Source organism: Camelus ferus, chromosome 21, assembly GCF_009834535.1.
Source record: "Camelus ferus isolate YT-003-E chromosome 21, BCGSAC_Cfer_1.0, whole genome shotgun sequence".
Lineage (NCBI taxonomy): Eukaryota > Metazoa > Chordata > Mammalia > Artiodactyla > Camelidae > Camelus > Camelus ferus.
The window spans coordinates 28,931,839-28,954,335 of record NC_045716.1 but is presented as its reverse complement, the minus strand read 5'-3'; the positions used below and the strand labels follow the sequence as shown (position 1 = coordinate 28,954,335).

At 60.1% G+C, this 22,497-nt stretch overlaps 1 protein-coding gene and 1 long non-coding RNA gene across 4 annotated transcripts; one reads left to right on the top strand and one right to left on the bottom strand.

The window, feature by feature from the left end:
• Window positions 1–2,546: 2,546 nt before the first annotated feature.
• Window positions 2,547–20,427, top strand: SNAI3 (snail family transcriptional repressor 3). Of its 3 annotated transcripts, none has more exons than XM_032464572.1 (6): window positions 2,547–2,697; window positions 5,466–6,056; window positions 7,849–10,879; window positions 11,069–11,250; window positions 11,993–12,415; window positions 15,693–20,427. In XM_032464572.1, the coding sequence occupies exons 1-3, from the start codon at window positions 2,622–2,624 to the stop codon at window positions 8,028–8,030; spliced, it is 849 nt and encodes a 282-aa protein (XP_032320463.1). In that variant the 5' UTR covers window positions 2,547–2,621; the 3' UTR covers window positions 8,031–10,879; window positions 11,069–11,250; window positions 11,993–12,415; window positions 15,693–20,427. The 3 variants fall into 3 exon arrangements, with proteins under 3 accessions (XP_032320463.1, XP_032320462.1, XP_032320460.1); XM_032464571.1 differs by having other exon boundaries at window positions 7,849–10,953; XM_032464569.1 differs by having other exon boundaries at window positions 7,849–11,250.
• LOC116658788 lies at window positions 19,542–22,299 on the bottom strand. Its single transcript, XR_004314088.1, has 2 exons — window positions 22,094–22,299; window positions 19,542–22,025 (listed from the first exon to the last, which is right to left on the bottom strand). It is a non-coding gene; the product is annotated as an uncharacterized LOC116658788 (long non-coding RNA).
• Between the last annotated feature and the right edge of the window lie 198 nt (window positions 22,300–22,497).

The window sequence follows — 22,497 nt, the reverse complement described above, 5'->3', positions numbered from 1 at the left end:
CTCGGGGGCCTTGGCCGGCAGGGAGAAGCACGGACCTGACCCCCCGAGGAGCCCAAGCTCCAGGGAGGGCAGGTGGCGACGTGGGACCGTCAGGTGTCCCATGGTGACAGGCAGCCGGCCTTGCTGCCTGTCAGCAGTTCCCACCTGCTGGGAACGAGGGAGGGCCCGGCTCCACGTGAGGACGGGTAAGAGGCTTGGAGAGGGCGCCGCGGGGTTCGGAGCACATCCTCCCCTCCAGGCCCTGGGCTCACCCGCTGAAGCCTCACTTCTGTGTCACTCAGGAATAGCTCCTGTGACCTCACACACACAGACGTGCGTGGACACACACGTGTGTGCGTGCACACCAGGGTGCAGGCCTGCACGCACGCTGACGCACATGCACACACAGTGTGTCCCTCCTTGGCCCTCAGGTCACCTTCCGCAGCTCAGCGTCTGGGACTCTGCTGTGCGTCACGGCTGCAGGTGAAGTGCCAGTGTCAGAGGCCCCACATCGCACAGGGTGTGCCCACTGAACCCCAGTTTGAGAACAAGTGTCGCCTCTAACAACCGGGCGCCAAACGGGACCAGGCAGCTGTAAGCGGTAATGAATCCCCCTTCTGGGAGTGACCAAGCACACACTGGCCACCAGTCTGGCCACATGTTGGGGGCTGGAGCACTGGGTCCGAGCTTCTAGAAGTCCATGACCTTGGACAGCCACGGGGATGCCCAGGTCAGGCTGTCCCAGCCACGCTCACCCTCCCTCGGCGACCACTCCACACCCTGACACGGGGGCCATGGTAACTGGCGCCGGAGCCCCGGGACAGCTGAGCCCCACTGGCAAGGCGTGGCACTGAGCACTGTTCCAAGAGTCCCAGGTCAGGCTCACCCAGGGTCTTGTTCTCTCACCCGCACGTCTGCTCCTGAGACACCCCAGGGAAGGGTGTGCCTGGGGCCGTGCTGTCGGGGGGATCCCCATGTCCTCCACGGGTCCTGCTCTGGTCTGGCCTGGACACAGCCCTGTGAGGCACATCCAATAGTGAGTCTATGCGACCACAGGAGGGCAGTTCTGAGAAGTCGGCAGGGACCTCAGACTCCCCTCCAGTGGCTGGCTGAGGCAGCCCTCCGCAAGGAGCGCTCCACCCCAAAGGTGCCTCAAGGCCCCTGGAGGCCACAGGGGTGCTTCCAGGGTGACAGAGCAGGCTCTCCTCAGCAGTGCTCGGGCACCCCGCTACACCATGTGTGTCTCTCTGGGGATTAAGGAGGGCACCTTGGCCGGAGGCCCGGCCAGCTATCTGCAAACGTTATCTACATCTCGGGGGGAGAGAAGGGAGAGAGGGTATAAATGGAAAGTATGTGAGGCCACGGAACAGGTGAACAAGCAGAAGCCAGCCACATGGCCTCTGACATCCACACGCATGGCAGCGTGGTGCCAGGCCTCGCCCACGAGAGACATGCGCCTTCTCGTCTGTGTACCGCCTGTCTGTCCCTCCACGCGCCCTGACCAAGCGGCGGGTGGGGTTCACCCAGCAGCCGATGCCTCGTGTGAGGCTGGAAGCGCCCGCCCGGCTCCCACTCCCACCACTTTCCAACCTCTCCAAGCCTGTCTTCTCTTTGGCAAAACCATGGGAACGTAAGACACTGTGACACAGGCCCCCCTCCATCGCTCCACAGCTCTTCTGCCCCCAGGCCCACGGTGGCAAAGGGCACCAGGCTGTCACGTGGCTTCTGGGCCGCAAAAGGCAGGTCTGCTGCACAGCCATGGGCGCGCCTGGCGGCTCTCGGGGGTGGCACTGTGCCCCCTAGCCCAGAGGCTGACCTCACAAAATGGCCACATCAGAGGGAACAGACCCCCAGGCTTGGCTCAGTCTTTACAGCACTGAGGACTCCAAGGGACATCGAAAGAGGGACAAGGCTGCTCCAGGTCACAGACCAGGCTGCTGCAGCCGGAACACACGCTGCCCTCTGTGACTAAACGTGTCTGAACCCCTCCGAATTCCAGAATTCCAGGCCATGCCTTTCTCCTGCCAAACGAGCTTTCTGGAGACCTGGGGCCAACTCCCAAAGCACCTTCTCCTCCTGGCCTTCATCCCACCAGGAGAGGCCACTCTCCTCCAGGCCGGCGGACCGCCCCCGTCCCCCCCGCACCCAGGGCCACTCTGGCTCGTCAACTGGGTCAGCTCTGGAGTTCAGAGCTTGTGCTCAGCAATCCTACCTTTGCGGGTCTGCGCTGGAGGCGGGGAGGGTGCCACGGGCTGGAGCAGGGTTCTCCGTGGCTGGGCTCCGCGCACGCTCCCACCGCTGGATGGACTGCGCCGGGCTGGGCTTCTGCCCAGCCCTGACCTCCGCCCTTCAGTCCACGGCGAGTGGGTGCTCCAGGCCCTGGGGTAGGTGTGACTCGCGGCGCGCGCCAAGGAAGTCCCGTGGGTTGGACACGCGGCCACGCGCTCCCTCCCCCGCGGCCCGCGCACCTGTCCTGGGCGTGGCCCGAAACCCCGCCCCGCGGCCCCGCCCCTCCCCGGCCGCGCCGGGCGCTGGTTGGCCGAGGCGGCGCGCTATGCTAATGACCCGACCCTCCAGGCACCTGCGGGCGGCTCTGCCCCCGGGCGCCGGCGGACTCGCCGCGGGACCCGCGCGAGGGCACCATGCCGCGCTCCTTCCTGGTGAAGACGCACTCCAGTCACAGGGTCCCCAATTACGGGCAGCTGGAGACGCAAAGAGGTAGGTGCTGCGGGCTCCCCGCCACCCAGGGCTCCACTCCTGAGCGGCAGGAGGGGCGAGTTCCTCGGGAGCGAGGACACCTGTCCCAGGTGGGAGGCGGGTCCAGAGATCCTGGAGCTAGAGGCAGGAATGTGGCCCGCGGGCACCTTGTCCACTTTGGGGATCGGGGCCTCGAATCGGGGCAGACTGGGTAAGGTTTCTCTCTCCACTTAGAGAAATTTCCAGGCCCCCAGTCACCCTGGGGGCTCTCCCCCTATGGCCTCGTGCTCCCATCCCAGCAAAGGGGACATCAGAGTCATTCCTGGTGCAAGAGGTTTGATAGGGTCCCATGGATGTTGGGGAGAGAGACAAAGGGTGACCACCAGGCTGTCCTCCAAGGGCCCACCAGAGCATCCTGGCTTGAGCGGTGAGCAGAGGGGACAGGAAGAGTGACCCTGGGGCCCTGTGGTGCCCAGGCCCAGCTTGTGTTCCACTGGGCTCCTCCAGAGCCTCCTCACACCTTCCCTCCCGCCTCCCCTCACCCCAGTGGAGGTTGCTCAAGGCAGGCTGGGCTACGGGGCTGCAGCTCTCACCCAGGTGGGGAGACGGGCGTCCAGGAACCAGGACTGTCCACTCATTCCCATTCCCTGCTAGGCACAGGGACATGGGAAGGTCCCAGGGCAAAGGCCTCTCTAGAGTGGTCGAGCCGTCCCCCAGCTCTGCAGCTCCTTGGGGTGAAGCCCTTCTGGGGGACTGCCTGGGGACTCGGAGGGGAGGAACATTAGGGAGGCCAGGGCCCCCAGTTGATGCCCGCTCAGAGCCCTTCAGCCCTCTCAGGACTGGGGGGGGGGGGCGGCGCAGGTGGTGGGGGCGTCCTGGCTGGTGGGTCCCTGAGTCTGGGCTGCCACCAGGGGGCACATTCTAGGGCCAGGATCCTCAGCCACACTTTGAGATCCAGTTAGAGTCACCACCAGCAATCTTATAAAATGAAAAAGAACAGAAGCCATCAGAGCACAGTGCTCATGGTAAAGGAAAATTTTGTTTCAGATATATATGTGTGATGAAAATTAAATTTACACAAGTCATAGTTTTAAAAGTTCAGAAACCATTGTCTGGAAACTGGTCCCGCAGTGTACCCTGCCTTACCCCGAACGTGCTCGTCTAGGCGGCGTGCAAAGCCCAGTGGCTGGAGGAGTGCAGCCTCAGAGCTGCCAGTGCTCCTGCCCCGCTCCCCTCCCTTACCCCCCACTGGTCGCACCAGCTCTCTTTCTGCCCAGCAGTTACCGCAGGTAGACCTGAGATGCTGGATTTGGGCTTCCCTAGTCTTCACTCTTAAATAAGGGCCTTTTTAGGCCTCCCCAGGGAACCCCTGAAGCCAGAGGGGAACTTTAAAGTCTCTTCCCCCATGGATCTGAGCTGCAGAATGAATTAAAAATCTAGCTAACCCAGGTATCCCCTGGGGAAGCATTTAAAGTACCGGGAGGAGCACGCTGCCCCTGCCCCCGCCTCCTGCTGCAGTCGGCACGGGCCCCCCAGACAGGGGCTTTCTCCATGGTGATGCCTGGGGCCAGGCAGAACCTCAGAGACCTGAGGAAGGTGACTTTTTTTCTCCATAGAGGGGCTTGTTGTGAAGCTTCTCTGTGGAGTGGGGGGTCCTAGACTCTCCAGGAACCCCAGCGCTGTCTCTCCAGAACCTCCTTGAACATCATCTCTCAGCCAGTCACTGTCCAGCCCCCACTTCTGGGAGGACAGAAACCTGGCGTGTTGACTTTGTAGTTGGGAAGACTGGGGTGGAGGACGACGAGTCAGGAGAGTGGAGTGTGAGGACCTTCCTTAACTTTCCCGCTTCTCTGCATCCTCATCAGCGCTTGTAACCGCCTGTTTTCAACCCTACCCGTGCTGGGGGTGTGACGTGGAACCTCCCCGCAGCTCTACGCTGCGGCCCTGACGGCTAGTGGTGTCGAGCGTCGGCTTCTTCCCGCACTTGTTGGCTGCGTGTGTATCTTCTTTGGAGAAACGTCTGTTCACGTCGTTTGCCCACTTAGAACTTGGATCATCTGTCTTTTTATCGCTCAGTTGTGAGAGTTCTTTGTCTGTTTCTGGACACTAACCCTCCCCAGATGTCTGATTTGCAAGTATCTTCTCCATTTTGTGGGTTGTCTTCCTCCAAGCAAAGCCTTGGCATGGTTGTAGAAACGGCCAGGGATTGATGTCAACACATGAAGGACAAGAGACGAGCTGAGGGATGTTTGGAGAGCTGGGCTTTGGGGAAACACAGAACTCAGCTCTGACCTGCTAGCCTCTTTGCTTTGGGGGCTCCTGCCACCTGGGTCCAGCATGAGGCGTGCTGGACCACAAATATGGGAGCGAGGCCAGGAGACAGGGGTCCGGGACAGGCCGTCTTGACCTGGGAGTATCCGCAGGAGCTGTGTCCACCCACATCACGACGGGCGAGTGGTGACCAGGAGGTGACTGGAGGCTAGTTAGTTATTGCACACGTTGCCAAGCCCCGTGAGTTAACGCTGCGTGGGCGCCCAGAGGACGCGGCCCAAGCTGGTCCTGAGGTGGGCGGAGGCTTCCTTCCTTGGCCCCTGAGGGCTGCTGCGAGGTGCTTCTCTTCCCCTGTTTTTAAAGGGGAACTGAAATTCCTGCTCTGGGCTGCAGCCCACACCCTCACACGGGGCTGCCCAGGGCTTAAACGGCGGGTGTGGGGGTTCGCTGGGAATGCCAGTCGGGAACATGCAGCACGGGGACTCAGGGCTCACCTGTGTTGTCCCCTCCCCTCCCAGACATCAGTGGTGCCTGTTCTGCCTGCGGGGGGCCGGTGGTGCCCCTCATCTTCCCAGACAAGGTGGCCCCGTCCTCGCCTGGTGACCCTCCCCAGCCCTGGGACCACGCCTCTGTCATCGCTCACACCTCCCTGCCCCTGCTGTGCAACGAGGAAGCTCTGGGGGCTTCAGGGCCAGAAGCCCTGGACGTCAGCCGGGCGGACCCCCGGGCCAGCCGGGCCCTCAGCGCACCCCTCAGAGACAGCCTGAACCACCTCAACCTGCCTCCGCTGCCGGCCCTGCCCATGCGCTGGCCCCCGCTCCTGGGCACAGACGGGGCCCAGACCCCAGGCCGCCTGCTGGGGGCCGAGCGGGCCCTCCACGGCCACAGGCCCGCCCACGCGCCAGCCGGGCTGGCCAGGCGCCGGCAGCTGCGGTGCCCCCTGCAGGCCCAGCGCTGTTTCACCTGCCAGTTCTGCGACAAGGAGTACGGCAGCCTGGGCGCCCTCAAGATGCACATCCGGACACACACGCTGCCCTGCCTCTGCGCCGTCTGCGGCAAGGCCTTCTCCAGGCCCTGGCTGCTGCAAGGCCACCTCCGGACCCACACGGGTAGGCGCCAGGGCACGCGAGGGGCTGGTGGGGCCGGGGCTGGGCCTAGAAAGGAGGGAGGGCCGGGCAGCCAGCCACACAGGGCTTCTGCTTCCCAGTGTCCTAAGGCTGCGGCACAGAGGCCCACACACCGGGGTCTCCCTCGCAGTCTGCAGCCAGGAGTCCACGATCGAGCTGTCGCAGGGCCACAGTCCCTCCAGGTCTGGTGGGGAGGTTCTTCCTGTCTCTCCCAGCCCCTGTGGCCCCAGGTGTTCCTTGTGGCCAAGTCACTCCAGTCTCTGCCTCTGTCCCCACACAGCCTGTGTCCACACTGACCTCTTGTCATAACACCACCAGGCACATGGCATTCAGGGCCCATGTACTCCAGTGTGACCTCATCTCAACCTGACAACATCTGCAAAACCCCAGCTTCCAAATAAGGCCACACTCACAGGTACCCAGGTTGAGGACGTGAACGTATTTTTCTGGAGACATGACTTGGCTCACAACACCTGGCTAAGCACAGGATGGACACAGCTCTTGTGGGGGCTGACTGCTCACAGGCCACGGCCTTCCAGAATTCTGGAGCAGCCGGAGAGGCGAGGAGGCAGAAAGGCCTGGCTTGGGGGTGAGGACCCCAGGGGCCACACAGCAGACGAGGAGAGCGGGGTGGTTGTGGAAGAGTCAAGCAGGGGGTGGAGGGCACATCCTTCTACCCTGCAGATTACCAGCAGTGTCCCGGAAGAGCGCAGGGCCCGGCGGTGCCCAAGGGCAGCCAGTGGCTGAGCTGGACCTCAACCCAGGCCACCGTCTTGAGTCCAGGACTTTGTCAAGCACACAGCGAAAGAGTGAGAGACAGGAACAGAGACTCAGCTCTGGGCCTGGTGCTGACGACACACACGCCTTGTCACTGGAGCCTCCCTGACCCTCAGGTCATGGGTCCATGAGTCATACCCTGGCAGATGACAGAAAGAGGGGTTTTGCAGGAGTCTTTTTCCAGGTTGGAAATCCATCCGGTTTTCCTCGACCCCTCGCAGAGGGTGTCCCCAAGCACCCTGCCACACTGTCAGGGCTCCGTGCCCTGGGCTGGGATGCAGGAGTCAGGCAGCAAGGACGCAGAGACTGCAGGCTGGTGCCTCCCGGGACCCTCTAGGGCTGCAGAACCGGAGGCCACTCCACACTGGCAGAGCTGGACAGATGACGGTCAACAACCCTTCCTTTTAGACCTGTCAGGGTCAGCCTGGGGGCCAAGGTCCCAACAGAAGGACCGTGTGCAAATCCCTGGTTGCCCTCATGGAGGCGGCCTGGAGGACACGGGACTCCCCCTGGCCCCGAGTGCCTGGCTCTTGTGCAGGGCCCACTTGGAGATGCACTCGGACCCGGGGTCACTCCTTCCAACTACCTGAGTGGCAGATTCTGTGCAAGCCCCGCAGGTCCCCTCCACTGGCCTTCAAGGGGCAGGGCAGCTGCCAGGAGGCTCCCAGAGCACCTGCCGCCCAGGGCTGGTGGCAGAGGCCCCAGGAGGGCTCTAGCAGAAGCCGGGTGCCCCAGCCAAGGTCTGTGCAAGCTCTTCACTCTTGCACGACCCCTTGGCCCCAGCATCTCCCCCTGCGGCAAGTGCCAAGGCCCCCACCCCTTATCTCCGAGGGAGGGGCAAGGAGATAAAGGCATTACAACCTCCACGAGGGACTGAGCAAGCCTCTGCGGTGGGGGACGGGTTACTCACCTGTGAGTCTGGGTGGCCTTCTGCAGTGTTGTCCTGGCCGCTGCAACAGGCCGCTCCGATGGTCACCGGTCCCCTCCCCTCCCACAGGTGAGAAGCCCTACGCCTGCCCTCACTGCAGCAGGGCCTTCGCCGACCGCTCCAACCTGCGGGCCCACCTGCAGACGCACTCGGAAACCAAGAAGTACCAGTGCAAGCGCTGCGCCAAGACCTTCTCCCGCATGGCACTCCTGGCGCGGCACGAGGAGTCTGGCGGCTGCCCCGGCCCCTAGAGACGCGAGGGTTTGTGCAGGCAGGGGCAGGGCCTCGCCCCCAGAGCCCACTGCCCCTGGAGGAGCCAAGCGTCCTGGGAGGTCGGGGCCCTCGCGCAGGAGGGGCTCTCTCCCGGGGAGACTTTCACTGAGATGGGAGCCTCCATTCTGCTCCTCCCACTTACGGCTGCTGGGAGACAGGTCTCCGGCACCAGGATGCCTGCCGTCAGGCTGACGGGCAGGGCTGCCCTGGATCCCTCTACTGCAGATGAGCAGCCTAGCCGTCCAGTCCACCTTCATGGGCAGAGCCGCCTGGAGGCTCACCTCCATCTGCCTCATGTCACGCGTGCACAGACGCACCCCCCACCTCACGAGGCTGTCCCAAAGATGGAGCAGCGGGAGAACTCACAGTGGGGGGGGACTTGGGCTATAAAAGGAGTCCCCACAGCCTGCTGTGCCGCCCCGCGGAGGTGCCTGAGCGCCGACAGAGGCCCACCCCCGGCAGGACTCGCGGATAATCAAGGCTCTTCTGGCCAGTCAGGGAGCACTGCGCTGTGCAGTGGTTATGGGACAGGGGCCTAGGCGAGCCAGGTGCCTCCTCTGGAAGAAAAGGTGAGGACGAGAACGGGGCATGAACCGGCACTGGGCGTCGAGGGCGCGAGTGTCTGCAGAGGGAGTCACCTCCCCAAAGTCTAATGCAGAGTCCATCCCGCACCTGCAGCCCCTCTGCTAAACACCACACACACGTCTTCACTGCAGCCACCTCCGCGAGGTGCCAAGCCCACGCCGCCTGCCCACAGTGACCCAGCCTCCCGCCTGCCTGGCCGAGGCCGTGTCGTCCCCCAGTCAAGCGAGCAGCTGGCCTTTGACCCTGCCTGAGATCCACGCCTTCCCAAGCTGCCTCACATACCAACACGAGACCCCATTTCTTTCTCGCAGGTGGCCTCCCCTCACCCGCAGCCCCCGGGCGGTCACCCAGTGGGCTGCCCCTTCCCCTTGCCAGCAGGTCTGAGCCGCCTGGAGGGTGGGATTCAGGAATGAGGAAGGAGCCCTGAGTCTAACAGAGATGACCGAGTCCTTGATGCCGACAGGGGACACCTGCTCCTCTCTGCAGGAGGGCTGGCCTACAGTCAGCAGCTCCACGCTGGCCCCAGCCAAGTGACAGAGTTAAGCACCCTGGTCCTGGTCCCAGGATGGAGCCACATGGCAAGCAGCAGAGGCCCCCTCTCTCCACTCTGGGCCTCCAGACCTGCTGAGCTCACCAGGACCACGCCGGGCCATGGCATCCACTGCTCTGCAGCCCCAGCCCTGGGCCCCCCACCTGACATGTCGGGGCTGAAGCCCTGGTGGCTGGCGTGATGACAGCCACTGAAGGGGCGTGGACAAAGCCCAGAGCAAACTTGGCCTCGTCATTGGGCTTCTCTGGACCAAGGGTGACCTTGATGAAACTGTCCACCCCGGAGAGCCCCTGCTCCAGCCTGCATCAGACTGTATCTGCCGGTGAAACAAAGACCCTCTGTGAGGAAGTCTCCCTCACATTCCCAGACCTGCTGCCTTCCCCTTACAGGGGTCAGCCTCCCTCGAGGGACAGAGGGCAGGGACCAGAGGCTGGAAATGTGCCGTGTAGCTAACGTGTCAGTCTGCTGGGGCGGCCATAACAAATCCCACCAACTGAGTGCCTTAAACCACAAAAATTCACTCTCCCGCAGTCCTGAAGGCCAGAAGCCCGAGGCCGAGGTGCCAGCCGGGCTGGCTCCTTCTGAGACCGAGGGGTCCTGTCCCGGCCTCTCCCAGCTCCTGCTGGTTCGCTGGCAGCTCTGATGTTCTGTGTCTCGTAGAAGCATCACCCCCATCGCTGCCCCGTCATGTGGGCAAATTTCCCCTTTCTGTAAGGACACTGGTCGTGCTGGGTGAGACCCACCTGCATAATCTCATCTGACTGACTACAGCCACAAAGACCGTCTCCAAATAAGGCCAGCTTCTGAGGCACTTGGGGGTTAGGGTTTCAATATGTGAATGAAGGGCACCGTTCACCCTGTAACAGCTGATAAGAACACAGTTTGCCAAGAGATGCCTGGTGGGTCCCTGTACTTGGACTGAAGGAGAAGAATGAATCCTTTGCCCCCAGGCTGCAAAGGGTGGGGAGGGGAGAAAGGGGGCAGTCGGCTTCACGATGCATTTGCTAGAGCGCCTCCTCTGCAAGCACCGTGAGCCCCACTCCCTCCCGAGCACGCCGGTGCCTGCCCCCCACCTCCTCCGCCGTCCTGGTCAGGAGCCCAGGTGAGAACGGGCCTCTGCCCTGCACCGTCTCCTGAGGCGCCCGGCCCTCTGCTGTGTGGGGGCGGCCTCTCCGGCCTCTGTAGAAGGCGAGACTCCAACCACGTCTGTGTTGTGCCCGCCCGAGCATCTCACTGGACTTTTTTTTTCTTTTTAATGGCATCCAGATGCCTGAAGGAAGCTATATTGTAAATTGTGTTCTATTTCCGAGCCCCAATATCTAAATGAGGCAATGCACCTGTTGGGGACGGAGGAAAGGAATTTCACAGGCTTAAAATAAAGTCCACGTCTGCACTTCTGTGCCGGCCCATGGAAAATGCTCTTATATTTATATCTGGGCTGGTGGAGGACAGGGTGGCGGAGGATGGGTTGGCAGATGGGGTGAGGGGAGGTCCAGGCACCTGCCAGGGTGCCGACATGGAGTGACGGCGGAGACGCTTCCCTCCGAGCAGGGCGGCTGCACTCAGCATGCCATGTCCCTCCACAGGGCCACTTCCCCACTGGCCACTCAGGCCTCGTCGCTTCCCGCTTCACTGTCCTCGTGATTTTGTCTAATCACCAGCACTGACCCAGGAGGCTCACTTAAAATTCAGGTTTCTGAACCCCCTCTCAACACCCACAGATGGGAATTGGGAGGGGGCCTAACCCCTGCTCACATTCGTCCCAGGTGAGGTGGGCACGGCCAGCTCTTTTCTCAGGGACCACCGTCTGGGTCCCCCACGTACAGGCTTGCTTTTCTCAACCCATTTTTACACATTACATTTCCACTTTTCTCCCAAAAGAAGGCCTTCTGACTGCGATGCCCCAGGCATGCTGCTGGCACCTCTCCGAGGTGGGAGCAGGGCGGAGACAGGAGCCTCAGGACCAGGAGTTGGAAGCAGGCGTTTTGGTGGCAGCCCAGCTACATCTGGGTGACAGCAGGAGCCTAAGAAACCTGCATGATTCTGGACAAGAGGAGAACCACGTAAGGAGCTGAGGGTGGGGACGGCGTCTCCACCATGTGAACAGTGCTCCCAGGAGGCGTGTGATGGGCAGTGGACAGAAACCCGCCGGGAGCCGCCTGTGCCCGGGGCGCGAGCGCCTGGCCCCGGGGCGCAGGTCCAGGAACAGGTGTGAGAGGGACGCCCAGGGTCTCAGAGGCCTGGCTCTCTGCCCCGCTCCCCAGGGAGAGAGACCTCCCCACTGAAGCTGCAGGCGCGCTAAGGTTATGGCTTCCCTTCCAAGACCCAGAGTCTTCTATAAATACCGTTTTGGGCCAGAATATTCTGGGGGTTCTCTGGGAGTTTGAAAATAGCCCACTGGTTACTATCTATACTCGGAGAGCCCACTCCTGGCCTCCACTGGGTGGCTAAGTATAGTTCCCTGGCAAAGTTCAGTGGAACAAAAGTTTCCAACCTCCATCACCTTGTGGACGAGAAGCCCTGCGGGGAGGGCGCCCGGCTGCTGAGGCTCAGGGGCACGTGGGAGAGGCTGGAGCTGACGGGGGTCTGTCCGGGGCCCTGCAAGCAAACGCAGTGACCTTGCCCAATCCGGACGGAGGCCTCTGGCTCCAGCCCGCGGCTCTGCTGGGCAGGACCCGCCACAAAGCCCTGGTTTCTGCTCTGGCCTCTGTTCTAGGATTCAGGAGGGACCTGGGAGACTGAACAGCAGCAGAAATAAGACGTAACTGCTAACTCTAGGGAGACCTGTAACCTTTAACCCCCTAGGCCCACGTCCGACCGCCAAGCACACCTCTCCTCCCAGCTGCCCCTGCCCGACCCGCTGAGCTGCCCGAGAGCCGGCCTGGCCAGCAGAGCGCTGGGGAGGGCAGAAGGGGCGGAGCAGAGCCGGGTCACGCTCACCGACGGCACAGCTGAGCTCGCAGGGACGGCGCGGCCAAGACTCGGCACATTTCCAAAGAGCCACTTGATCCAAAAGCGGTCACAGCATGTCCCTCCCACACAGCGGTCCCCTTCCCACGCACCCACCAAAGCCCCACATGGAGCAGAGGCAGCAGGGCCGGGCGCCGGCACCACAGGGCCACGCTGAGGAGGCTCGCGAAGACGCAGCACAGTCCTTACCAAAACCGTTGCAGGAAACAGCCATTGTCACAAGACGCTAACGTGGGATGGGCTCGTTACTGCCTTTAGGTGAGTTTAATAAACATCCTTAAGAAACACCAAGTTTAACTTCTGAAATGGGCACGACGGGTGGAAGCCCCCGCACGAGGTCCTCAGCCGTGCGTCAGGGGTCCTGAGACGCACAGCAACGGCCCCCGAGCTGCACACCTGACCGGCATGTGTGGACGGGAGCCCCGGGGCCAAAGCAGCGGGTCGGGCGGAGGGAGGAGGGGCTGCCCGGGCCCAGCAGGAGACGGTCCTGTGCTCCTCTGGTGCCAACGGTCAGTTATTCAGGGCAACTCTGCCCGCCTGTTTTCTGCTTTCCCCACTGACTCTGGAAACGAGTCCCTCACAGGCGCGTCAGTGAGAGGATGGCCTGGAGCACACGACTCGGAGCCCCATGTTCCCGGCCCCATGTCCAGTCAGCTCCACCTCCGGGGTCTCTCTCAGACCAGCGTCTTCACCTCAACCCTCACGGCCACTGCCAGAGAGCCCACGTCCTCACGATTTCCCAGCCAGACAACGGAAGACCCCTCCCAGCCCCATCTCCATCTGCAGTTCAGCCTCCACTCTGCACCCCAAGCAGCCCCACAACCCACTCCCCCACCCCGTTCCGGCCTCAGACAGGCAGTCTGCCCTGCAGACCCAAGTTCAAGCCCATAAACCTTGGCACCCACACGAGGCCACTTTCTCCCACGAGCCCCCACTGTGTGGTGGCCGCCTCTGTCTCCCACGTGCCAAACTCTGTCTGACCTAGGACAGGCCCCCCACCAGCATCGAAGGAAGGAGGGAACTGACAGGGAACACGTTAGACGTGGCTCAGTCTGAACAGGCCCCCCCCCCATGCCTGGGGTCATCTCACAGTCGTGGCTCCTCCCACCGCTCGAGAGGGGTCCACTCTCCTGAGCCCATCACCAGCCCCCAGAGGCCCGCAGGCAGCCTCCGGGGGTCTATCCAGGCCACGTGAACCAAGCCCCAGACCTATTCACTGGCACAGCGTGTGCGGTGTCTGAAAGCAGGTGAGCAGGCTTCAGGCATCCACCAGCGAGGGAGATGCTTCCTGCGCTGAGTGGCTCCAGCAGGGACTCCAGGGAGCGGCGGGGCCTCCCAGCCACGTGCAGGCAGTAAGCGCCAGCGTGTCCGGGGCCCTTGTTTGAGAAAGCTGGAAGCACAGGGGCTGTGTTCTGAACTCCCGATTTCGCCAGATGCACACATTCCTCTGAAAGGGAGTTGCTCTCACCTGAGCGCTTCCCTGGGGACGGTAACAAGCAGCAGCCACCGTGGACGGACGTGGGCGTGGCTCCAACACAACCCCTTTGCAGCTCTACCCTCCGTGGGGGAAGACAACCTCACCCCTCCCCTACAGGCAGGGGGCTGACACAGAGAGCTGCAGCCCCTCGTCCGCAGCCACACAGCAGGGCCACGGTAGAGCAGGGATCCAAGCCCTGGCACTCGGGCCCCCGCCTGTAGCCTTGGTCTCTAAACCGCGTCCCTGCTGAGAAAGCGATTCTGAACTTTCCTTTCTCTTGGAAATCATAAACAGGGCACCAGATCTGGATGGCAGGTACTGTCACTGCCCCAGGGGCCGGGGGTGAGGTGAGGTGGTCAGAGGATGGGCAGGAAAGGGAAGCCGAGGGAGATGGGCTGGAGGAAGGACAGCAGGACCCACCCAGCGCCTCAGCAGTGACCTGGGTCTGGGAAGCCAGACAGAAAGGCACAGCAAAAAGAGGAAAAGGGAGATCAGAGCGACAGGTACAGGGGAGGGTTTGGACAGGCTTCTTGGGAGCCAGCCAGGCTCAGGGACTAAACGGGGTGGCAGTCACCAGCCTCACACCTGACACATGGCAGGTGCTGTCAGTGCTCAGCCTCGCAGTTCTGGTCTCTGGAACCACAAACCTCCAAGGGAAGTTAGGGAGCGGGGTGCTGGCAGATGTGGCTGGAAGGCCCCTTGGGGATGCCCACCACCCACAGTGCCCACACAGGGGCTCTGTGCCCACTGTGGTCACACACACACGATCATGCCTGCTCTGCTCCCAAGACCTGGGGAGACGGTGTGCTACAACCCACGACAAAGCGCCACGACCCAGTGGTCGGAGTCACAGACGTTCCTGTCTCACAGTCCTGGAGACGGGCCGTCCAGGTTCAGGTGTCAGAGGCCAGCTCCTCCTGAGGCCTCCCTGGCAGTGGGTAGATGGCCAACTCCTGCCTGGTCCTCCAGTGGTCATCCCTCTGGGCGCCTAGGTCTCCTTTTCTTAGCTCTCCCGTCATCGGGGCCACCCTGCTGGCTTCAGCTTCATCTCCTCAGTAAAGACCCTGCCTCCAAACGCAGTCCGTTCTGAGGTCGTCTCTCTACCGGCCCCTCCTCTGCATCAGCAGTGCCCCCAGGTGACCCTGGCTCCCTGCCAGCCATGCCACCTCCAACAGGCTCTGACAGAAAGGGTTCTGGGGCAAATGGAAGGGTGCTTGGAGGCCAGGACCCAAGAGAGGCCCGGACCCGAGAGAGGCCCATCAGCCCACGGCAGAGAGCAGACCCAAACGCGGTGGGACCTGGCAGCTGGGAGTGGACAAGGGTGGGGTGAGCCACCACAGGAGAATGTCAGGCCCGCGCACCAGTGAACGCGACTCACGCATCAAATACAAGCAGGCCAGGAGGGGCCTCAGCAGCCCCCAGACCGTCTTCACCCTCCTGCCCCTTGTCACCGCCGTGCTCCCACCTCTTCTGGGAAACAAGCTGCTGGACAACAAGCGGCTAGAAAAGAAGCCACTCCTAAATTTCCACGAGCTTAATATATTATATTCACTCATGCTTGCTTTGTTTTAATGTCTGGCGCAATAGATGACCTGTAGCACGTGTCACACTAAAGAAAATGTGTGGCGAGCGATCCTGACGTTGACCGTAAGGGCACGAAGGAGGGCAGATACTTCCTTAGGGTGAAACAGATGGTCCTGGACAGCCAGATCGTCCATTAACAGAACTTTGTTCCGGCATGAAAGCTGCTGCTGAACCCAGGGGAAGTCCTCGCTATCTCGAGATGTCCCGGAGGCAGCGACAGGATAGACTCAGAAATTCTGCACACCCCCAGGAGGGTGACTGTTCCTGGAAGGGATGGCCTGAAGTTCATCAGTGAACCCACAAGCAGAACTTAGCGCTTACCACAGGGATGTCTAAAGCCCCCCCTCTTTGATCGCATTTTTTTCTGAGCTGTGTACCCATAATAAATATGACGTCGACACGGCTTTGGGGCTCCGGGTCCACGAGATCAAGTCCCCTGGTCCCACCTTCGCTCTCTGTCTCTTTGTTTCTTAGGTCTTGCATCACCCGTCCTCAGACACGATCCCGAGCTGCGCTGGACGCAGCTCACCTCAGTTCCAAAAACGAACGCAGATACTTTCGCAGAAGCGGTCGGCAAAGACAGTGCCTCTGATGCCCAGAGCCAGCCACCCTCAGACAACAGCAACGACCCGGCTCCCGCCCTCCCTGGGCCCTCAGTTCAAACCAGCCACCCACCTGGGCGTCAGACACAACGTCCGCACCGTCAGGCCACAGCCCCTCCACGTCCATCGGCGTCCGTGCTGGATGAGCACCAGTGACACTGTCGCCCCGAGCAACGGGCCAGACTGCTTCTCCTGCCCCTTCCTAGTCCAATGACCCCTCCCCAGGAACCGCTGACCTGCCTTCTGCCACTACGGATCAGGCGGCATCTCCCAGAATTCTTACGGGTGGAATCCGTCAGGACCTCTCTCCCTCCATCTCTTGCCCTGGGCCCTCAACGTGCCCCACGCTCTGTTCCCATCTCACTCTTCCGGGCCTCAGACTCCGGTCACTGCCTTCTGCTGCGGGTCCCCATCTTCCGCACAGACCACCAGTCCACAGACAACACGTCACAACAGATAACCAGCGCTACAGACCGTCAGCTCTACAGACGATCACTGACACAGACTGAGTCTGTAGATGGCCGACACCATGAGCTTCCCTAACAGACAACCGGTGAGACTACACACGACCGCCGACAGTGCCGCAGTCTACCCCAGCCCACACCACAGCAGAGGGCAGGGTCACAGACCACCGCGGCGGCCTGTCGGAGGTCCCCCCACGTGCAGACAGTCCTTGCTCCAACTCGTCCTTGTCACTGATGACCTCTGCTCTCCAGACACAGTGACATCGTGTCATTCTCCAAACAGCCCCCACGCTGGGGGGACCTCAGCCTGTCAGCATCTTCAGATGACTTGCTACTGACAGCTGTGCACTCTGCGCGCTCCCTGCTGTGCTGCAGTCCCAGCTCCACGAGGAGTTTGCCCCGACACAGTGCCTGCTGGAGGGGTTCCCAAAAAAGGTCTGGGAATGGGCAGAGGGGCACACACAACTTCAGCAAAATTTAGGACTTAGAAGGCTCCAGAACCTTCCACTGGGTGATTACAGAGAGTGACTTGGCTCCTCCCTGAAGAGGGAGCCAGGGGGAGTGACCCTGAAGGCTGAAAGGACGCAGGCCAAGCTGACCTCCCGCAGAGCCCAACACGGAGCAGGAACGTCTGTCTCTCCACTCCTGCTACCAACCCCGCTCCCCTCCCCTCCTCACTCTCCCAGACACTCGCAGGTCCTCTGCAGCTGTGTCGCCTCGATGCCAAATCCATCCTGTGAAGAAGAGTCGGCGTGAGAAGGGCGACGCTCGGATGCGTGCAGGGCTGGGCAGGGACAAGGCCACAGACAACAGGCCCATCCATCTCCTAGCCCCGCGAGTGGATGCCGGGGGAGGGTGCCCTGGGGATGGGGGGCTGGTCCGAGTTCTCCAAATGAGGGTCAGGGGCTGGGGCTTCATTTTCTGGTGCTCCAAGTGACCACATGAACCTGTATTCTTTTACGTGCATTAAGCATTTCTTAATAAAAAGGAAGACTTTTGCACAGAAACTATCGCCCTGGAGAAGAAAAGGTCAAGAAGAAAGTGGGAGGGGGGCGCCCCTTGCAGCTACGCCTGGGACGTGGTCCAGCCCAACTGGGGACTGGACTGTCCTCCCTGCGAACACAGCCAGCCCTCAGCTTGGGGCCACTCCACCCAGATCCAGTCTCTCTAGATGGGGATGACTGGGCAGCCTGGGCAGTTCCTGGGTCCTGAGAAGGCCAAGCAAGGTGATGCAAAGCTGGGCTCAGGATGTGACTTGGGACCATTATGTTTCAGAGCAAGGTCTACAAGCCAGGGCCCAGACCTAGCCCTGCACACCTGTGTTTGGGCAGCTCAAGAGCTGAGAGTGATTGTCTGATAAGAAAATCCAACTGCATGGCAGCGTTATTCACAATGGTCAAAAGGCAGAAGCAACCCAGTGTCCATCGATGGATGAAACGTGGTCCATCCATGGAACAGAACATCACTTAGCCGCGAAAGTCCTGATATGCTGAGTGGATGACCCACGAGGACGTGATGCTCAGGGCGGTGCCAGACACAGACAGACAAACCCCGTGATTCCACTTATATGGGGACCTGGAGGAGTCAGGTTCACAGACACAGGAAGCAGACGGTGCGGGCGGGGCTGGGGGCGTCTGTGTTCAGTGGGGACAGTCTCAGTGTAAGAAGATGAGAAGGTTCCAGAGGCTTGGTGGTGACGGCGGCACAACACCAGGAACGCTGTTACGGATGCTTCACCTCTGAAAAAAAACACCAAAAAATCAAAGTCCTGCAAACTCCACGGCGCTCACACCTCCGAGCCTCTCCCTTGTCCTGCGGCTGCTCTCCATGCACTGCCACACAGGCGAGCCTTCCCACTGCCTCTCCAGGTGGTGGTCCACGCCCACCAGGTTCCAGAAAAGCCTCACTGCTGAGGGTCTCCGGGGGGAGTGAACTGAAACAGAAGGGAAAGAAAGGGGAAAAAAGAACATCTCCAAACGAGCGCACGCCGTTTTTTCAAGGATCTCCTGTCTTGACACCTGGTAGGTCGCACACGCAGGCCAGGCAGCTGAAGGCACCGAGGACCACCACCCAGTGTCCCTGGTCCCCTCTGTGGGTGGGAGGGGCAGGCGGCTCTGATCCTGCTTCACCGCCCTCGGTGCCCCCCAATGCTCGTGCACCCGCACCCGGCTGGGCAAGCAGGAGGCTCCCCCACGTTTGCCTGCCCGCTGCTGCGGGGCACAAATGGCGGTACCAGTGGGGAAGGGATCCCTCGCCTGGAGGTGACCGTCGGCCCCACACCCGGCTCATACACTGTGCACTGGGCTTCCTTCTTTCCACCCTGGGCAGCTCATTCTCATCTCCACCCCCGCATGAGGGGCCAAGCTGCCACCATCAAGGGAGGGGTTGTTTATTCCCTGCCCTTGGCAGTCTGCTGCAGGGACAACTGCTCTGCTGCGGGGAAGAAAGTCACTGCACCACCAGGTCCGCCTGACCCCAGAGCCCCTGGGCTTCCTAGCATCTGTCTTTGCAGCTCAGCGGCCCTGGCCCAGCAACTCCTGTTGGCGGCGCCCGGGGCGCCAGCTGCACAGGCGGGGTCTCAGGATCCCCTGACCTGACTCAGACCTGCTCCTAGCAGCCAGCATTTGAGAAACACCATCCCATGTACTCTCTCATCAACACTGGGAAACCACCGCAAATAAAAGGAAATCTGGGAACGCACATCAAAGTCACAACTGGCACTGCACACCCTTTAGGGTGGCAACCGTTAAAAAAAAAGATGTGGAGAAACTAGAAGAAGATAACCACGTGCTGTTGGGGATGTAAGACGGTGCAGCTGCTGCAGAGAACAGTCTGGAGGTTCCTCAAAAAGTTAACCAGTCACCATACGACCCAGCAATTCCGCCGCCACACATTCACCCAAAAGGACAGAAAACAGGAACGTGGAGGCCTGACACCCGTGCTCACAGCAGCACTGCTCCCAGGGGCCAGACGATGGACCCACACGGTAGAGTAATACTCAGCCTCAAAAAGGAGACTCTGAAAGGTGCCAGTGTGGACTAACCTCAAAAACACGCTCAGTGAAATAAGGCAGACACAAAAGGACAAATCCTGCAGGACTCCACTTCCATGAGGCCCCCCGAATAGACAAACTCAGAGACAGACAGCAGAAAGGTGGCTGCCAGGGGCTGGGGGAGTCAGCATTTGACAGGGACAGAGTCTCACAGTGTGAAGGTGCTTAATGCCACCGAGTGGCACACTTAAAATGGTTAAGATGGTAAACTTCATGTTATGTGTATTTTACCACAGTAAAAAAAATGCTTTGAAACCACGACGGAAATCTGAGGGAACCGTGGGAGGGGCTCCAGGCGGAGGCAGGAGTGGCCCCTGGTTTTCAGCCTGCATCTCAGCCTGGATACCTGGATCCTGACCCCTGGGCGTCCCACACCTCCCACCGCCCCCCAAAACACTGGGACAAATCCGGAAGTGTGAGTGCATGTCTTAAAGTTTCTGTCCTTGGTTTATCACACCCGTAGTTATTACTCACATCAATTTGACAAAAAAACAGGAAATAGAAAAAAACATTGACTTCACAGTTATTCACCCCAGACACCCTGTGATGAGTCTTGCACACGTGTATAGGCTGACCATTCCGGAGAACTGGGGTGATGGTGTCCACCCTCTTCTATTCAACGTTCCCTATCAAACGAGGGAGCCTTTGCCCACATGCAAACGGTCAGGCGTTTACACCCACATGGCTCACCCGAGTGCGTGGCTCACAAGATCGTAACAATGAAAACATTTCACTGCATGGGGGAGGGAGGACTGTGGTCCTGATAGAAGAGAATTCCTCATGTCTACTTGGTGGTATGAACAGATACCGTCTTAACAGGAAAAAAGGAAGGAGAGAAAGGAAGAGAAAAAATAAGCTGTTTACTTAGAAACATGGAGGGAAGTGAGAGATTTGAAAGTGGCTGCCTTTGATAACCTGGAGGTGGGTGGGTGTGTGTGGGGGTCCTTGTAATTGCCCCCTTAAATCACATGCAAGGGGGAGGGTCTAGCTGAGTAGCCCTGGGTTCAATCCCCAGGACTGATGTTAAAAAATAAATAAACCTAATTACCTCCCCCCAAAACAAAACTAATAAATAAATCGTGTGCATGCAACTCGGTCTTCGCCTGTTCCGGTCGCTATAATGAACAATACCCCAGACGAGGGGGCTTCAACAACCACCAGCGAGTTCTCTCAGTTCTGGGGCTGGACGTCCAGCATCAAGGCGGCGGCAGGTGCGGTGTCTGGTGAGCGCCCCTTCCTGATTCACGGACGGCATCTTCTCGCTGTGTCCTCACATGGGGAAGGGGCGAGGGAGCCGTGGGGTCTCTTTAGGAGGGCTCCAATCCCATTCACGACGCTCCACCCTCATGACCCCATCACACTGGGGCGTTAAGTTTCAACGTATGAATTTCAGGGGGGACACGTTACTTATAAACAGTAAAGCTGAAGTTACCAAGGGGCTGCAGGGTGACGCACCTAGCACACCATCTGCCACCAAACAGGTGCAAAATGAACGTGTGTGCTGGCCCTGCCATCATCACCACGGCAGGACACAGATCACCGAGGTTCACGGGCGACCCAGCCTCTGTAGCTCAGAAAATACACGATGACGCCGTCCAGAGCAATCTACCAGCAGCTCTTCAAAAGAAGTTTCAGTGTCTTTGCATGAAACAGAAAAGTGATTCCAAGAAAAACTTGAAACAATAACCATCAGAAATGCAACTGTAAACAGTGAGATGCCATCTTTCAGGCATCAGACAGACGAGGTCTGCTGTGCGAGGAAGGTTCGCACGCCTGTGCTTTGGTGGCTAGACTTCAAGCATCCGACGAACTTGCGCAGATGGGACTTGCTCAGCTATCAAAATTACCTCAGGCACATCCTGCAGGGCCCACAACTCCAGGAGTTTCACCTGCAGAAGGACTCATACTTGCACAAAACAGCAGCTTGTGCCAAAAAATTGGTAACAACCCAGGTGTCCACCAACAGGGGATGTGTTGGACAAGTTACAGCAAGTCTAGATCATCAGAAATGACTTCCAAGAAACCAGTAAGTGGGAAAAAAGCTATTTGCTCCTATGACATATAAAACATTGATGAAAATACACAGAATTCATAACACTAGTCCTTCCAGGAACAGAACTGGGGGGGCTAGGCCCAAAGTGGGAGACCTTATGTTGCATACTTTTACCTTGACTGAAATCTGAACCATTTTAAAGCTAAAAATAGGGAGAGAGGGTACAGCTCAGGAGTAGAGCGTATGCTCAGCATGCCTAAGGTCATGGGTTCAATCCCCAGTATCTCCACCAGAAAAAAAAAAAAAAGATGGCAAAAAAAAGTGCAGCTTGTGAAAAAAAAATAAAGCTGAAAATAAATTTTTATAAAAGGAAGAGAAAATTGGGCGTTACTGTTCAACGGGTTTTGCGGTTTAGGATACTGGATGAGTTCTGGAGACCGAGGGTGGTGATGGCTGCACAACACTGTCAGTACTTAATGCCACATAATTGTTTGCTTAAAAGTGGTTAAAATGGTATATTTTATGACAATAAAAGAGTCAATATAAACGTGGCAACCCGCATTTCAACCGTGAAAAAGTAACTCTTGCTTATAGGCGCTTCAAAAACGAGAGTGGGGCTTTAAAGCATCTATCTCGGAAGCAGTTCATCCCTTAGCAGCCCCCCACCCAGGCACTGTTCGGCTCCAGGACTAAGACCTCAGGCTGTGGGAGGACCTCTGGGGGAGAGGAAGGTGGGGACCTCGGGAGGAGGGACACGGGGAGACCTCAGGCTGCGGGGGGACCTCGGGGGGAGAGGAAGGTGGGGACTTCGGGCCGCGGGGCCCGCGTCCAGCCGCGCTGGGAGCGCTTGCCCTTCGGCCGGGCAGGTCACGACGTCTCCGGAGCTGCCGGCCCCGCCCAGTCCGCTCGGGCGGTCGGCCACCCCCTCCCTCGGCCCAGGACGGACCTCGGAGCCCACGGCGCTTACTGCGCTTACCGCGTCCGCCCGGCCGGAGCTCCCCTCAGCTGCGCGAGCGGCGCGGTCCCAAAAAAACCCCACGCTCCTGCGCCCACCCCGCGCCTGCGCAGAGCGACGCCTGCGCGGGCTCCGCGTACGGCCCGATCCCGCGCCTGCGCAGAACCGGAGCGCCGCCGCGGGCTAGCGGGGGCGGGCTCAGCGTCAGCAGCC